Source organism: Calliphora vicina, chromosome 5 (genome assembly GCF_958450345.1).
Source record: "Calliphora vicina chromosome 5, idCalVici1.1, whole genome shotgun sequence".
In the NCBI taxonomy this organism is placed as follows: domain Eukaryota; kingdom Metazoa; phylum Arthropoda; class Insecta; order Diptera; family Calliphoridae; genus Calliphora; species Calliphora vicina.
In genome coordinates, this window is record NC_088784.1 from 88,415,558 (window position 1) to 88,418,805 (window position 3,248).

The window sequence follows — 3,248 nt, forward strand, 5'->3', positions numbered from 1 at the left end:
TTGATGCAAGGCTGCCCAAGTAGATATGTATAGTCCAATTTTCGAGATTCAGTTCCCGGAGTCTTCTCGCGGCTGTATCAATGGTTTAAATATCTGCCTGGAAAACCGTGCAGGTATCGGGTAATCGAAGAGACATCAAAACGTCCAGCTCATCTGAGAATATTCCCGAGCCCGTGCCTCTTTCTGTTTTTGAACCATCAGTGTAGATTGAGATCACGTCATCCCTTTGGATAGAGTTCGCTGCCCAATCCCTTGTCGGTATTCTGATCTTAAATGTTCTATCAAATTTTGGTGTAGTTATTTTGTAGACCGTTTCCCGGATGGTGCCATGACCAATGCGATCATGCTTCAGTCCGCTCAACTGTTTAAGTCGTAGAGCAGACTTAGCAGAAATGCATTTGATATATATATCAAGGGGAGTTATATTTAGCATTGTCTCTACTCTGGTCTGAGGGGTGGAATTCATAGAGCCAGTAATTACAAGACATGCTAATCTTTATAGCTTGTTTAGAATAGAAAGGTGAGTCTTAGTGTCTACCACTCTCCACCAAACAAGAGCCCCATAGGTCAAAATAGGTCTTATGACCGCGGTGTACATCCAGTGTACAATGTATGGTTTAAGACACATCTCTTCCCAAAGGTTTTCTTTTATATATAGAAGGCACATAATGCCTTCTTAATTTGACTCTCAGCATTACGTTTCCAGGAGATCTTAGGGTCCAAAATTACGCCAAGATATTTGGCTTCGCTTGAAATCTTCAGAAAAGTACCCTTCAGTTAAAATTACATATAATTGTATTTTAAGTTTAACAAGTACACTAACACTTAAGGTAAATTAGTTGCACTAATTAAGTGCTAAAGCTTTCATTATTATTTTTATATTATCTAAATTTGAATTTATTTTCCTAAATAATATAACTATTTCGATATGTTCAATTAACTAAATTACATGAAAATAAATAACCATATTTGTTACATACAACAATAGATATCAATAAATTTTAAAAATATGAATACAATGAACTGCTTGCAACACGATGATAATCAAAAAATGTTTCGAACACTAATGTGTTTGTGCAATACTTTCAATACTTGTATTTCGGCATTTAATACAATTACCCAGTAGTTCTTGGGTGATTTTACTTATCAGTTAGAGTCAGAACTGGTTATACAAGGTGGCGCAAAAGTAAACTTCCGATGTTTTTTGGCTGTAATTAAAAAAAAAATTAAAAACTTTGATTCTTCTTGTGGATTATTTTTATTTGGTCTTTTAGTTTTTTTTACATCAAGTCGAGAATATGATGTCATGTAAATGGCCGCCGCCACAGTTGATTGTCATTTGAGCCCTTTTTATGGCATTTTCCATCACATTGGCCAAAACTTCCGGCGATAGGTCCTCACATTCTTGACGGATATTGTATTTAAGAGCTGCAAGAGTCTGAGACTTGTTGACATAAACCCGCGACTTCAAAAAGCCCCACAAAAAGAAGTCTGGAGCGGTCAAATCAGGCGATCTTGCTGGCCAGTGCAAATCGCCAAAACGGGAGATTAGGCGCCCGGGAATTGCATCCTTAAGCATATCGGTTATGGCACGTGTAGTGTGTGCCGTTGCACCGTCCTGTTGGAACCACATGTTTTCCAATCCCAATTCATCAAGTTGCGGCAAAAAGAACTCGTTGATCATTGCTCTGTAGCGCTCACCATTCACAGTAACCGTTTGGCCCGCGACGTCTTCGAAGAAAAAAGGTCCGATGACTCCTCCAGCGAAAACAGCACACCATACTGTGACTTTGAGCGGGTGTAATGGCTCTTCGTTGGTTACATACGGATTTTCAGCGTAAATTTTGCTTATTTACTTACCCGCTAAGATGGAAATGGGCCTCATCACTCATGATTATTTTTGATGAAAAATCATCTTCCTCTTTGTTGTGATTAAGGATGGCTTGAGCGTATTTTAGACGCGATTGGCGGTCAGCAGCTAACAGCTGATGCACCGTCTGGACTTTTTACGGAAAGATCTTCAAATCTTGTACCAAAATTCGCTGTAAAGACCGTCGACTGATACCCATTTGCGTGGCACGTCGTCTGGTCGATGTCGACGGCGCTTCCATGACATCCTCGGCTACAGCAGCAATATTCTCTGCAGAACGGCTACTCCGGGTCCTGCCACGCCTGGCAGCATCTCGTGTTGTGCCAGTCTCTTCGAGGCGAGGGACTAAACGTCGCAGTGTTTCACCAGTAGGCGTTGGACGGCCAGGAAATCTGCGACGAAATTCACGTTGTGCCAAAGTCACCGACCGATTATTGGTCAAATAAATAGTCAGCAATATTCCGCGTTCTGGAGCAGTGTGGCGTAACATTGTCTATTAACGTGTATTTCGCATGTATTTACTACACAAATGTCAAAACAGAACTGACATTAGGGGCCAATCGCAAAATTTATAGCATTTTCTGATAGGAGGATTACTTTTGCGCCACCTGTAGAATTAGCTATGTTACTATGTTAAGTTTTCTTTACATATACGTGGATTTCGGGAAAGGAAATTGACCCTAAATAGGGTCAAAGAGACTGATAGCTGGTCCAATTGCGATATCAATTTTAATTTAACGGTCTGTAACGATTGCTTGTAACATTTATCATGTTTATAAACATGTCCATCAGTAGAAGGTTCTACTTATCAACAATGTTGATAGCACGCGGTTATTAGCAGTGATTGTATGTATGGCAACACTAAATGTTTAAGCAGCAAAAAACTTTAGAATTCGAACATTCTAGTTTGTGCGATACAATTATTCATGAAGCTACTGGAAGGAAGAAGACGCTGTGTATAAATAGTGGTAGAGGTAGCAGCCATTAACTTAGTTTATCATAGGTGTAGTTAGAGTTAACACAAACTGTATTATACATTATAAAGTGTAATTTATTTCTGCGAATTATAAACGTGTATTTGTATGAAAACACTGAGTGAGTATTTAAACTGTTGTTATGTAAATTAGAATACTTAAATAAATAGTTATTACAATTTTAAACTACTAAACAGATTTTATTTATAATAAACCACCATTTTTAAAAGGCAAAAACGTAGCAATATATACATAAATTAGAGTCGGGCAAGTCATTTTACTTTAGTGAAAATTACTGTCTAAAAGGAATACATTCATTTTTAAAAACTGCTGGGATATAAATAAATATGAATGAACAGATACCAACATATATACATGTTTATGAGTGAATGAATATTTCTAAA

At 37.9% G+C, this 3,248-nt stretch overlaps 1 protein-coding gene across 1 annotated transcript; it reads right to left on the reverse strand.

Annotated features, from left to right (window-relative positions):
* Positions 1-1,173: 1,173 nt before the first annotated feature.
* On the reverse strand, positions 1,174-2,480 carry LOC135960477 (uncharacterized). The gene is made up of 2 exons (XM_065511776.1): positions 2,011-2,480; positions 1,174-1,618 (listed from the first exon to the last, which is right to left on the reverse strand). The coding sequence occupies exons 1-2, from the start codon at positions 2,358-2,360 to the stop codon at positions 1,585-1,587; spliced, it is 384 nt and encodes a 127-aa protein (XP_065367848.1). The 5' UTR covers positions 2,361-2,480; the 3' UTR covers positions 1,174-1,584.
* Between the last annotated feature and the right edge of the window lie 768 nt (positions 2,481-3,248).

Coding starts and splice junctions, on each gene's coding strand:
- LOC135960477 (XM_065511776.1), bottom strand. CDS start 2,360: ATGTTACGCCACACTGCTCCAGAACGCGGAATATTGCTGACTATTTAT. Junction 1,619..2,010: donor CAAGATTTGAAGATCTTTCC/GTAAAAAGTCCA, acceptor TGGTTCCAACAG/GACGGTGCAACGGCACACAC.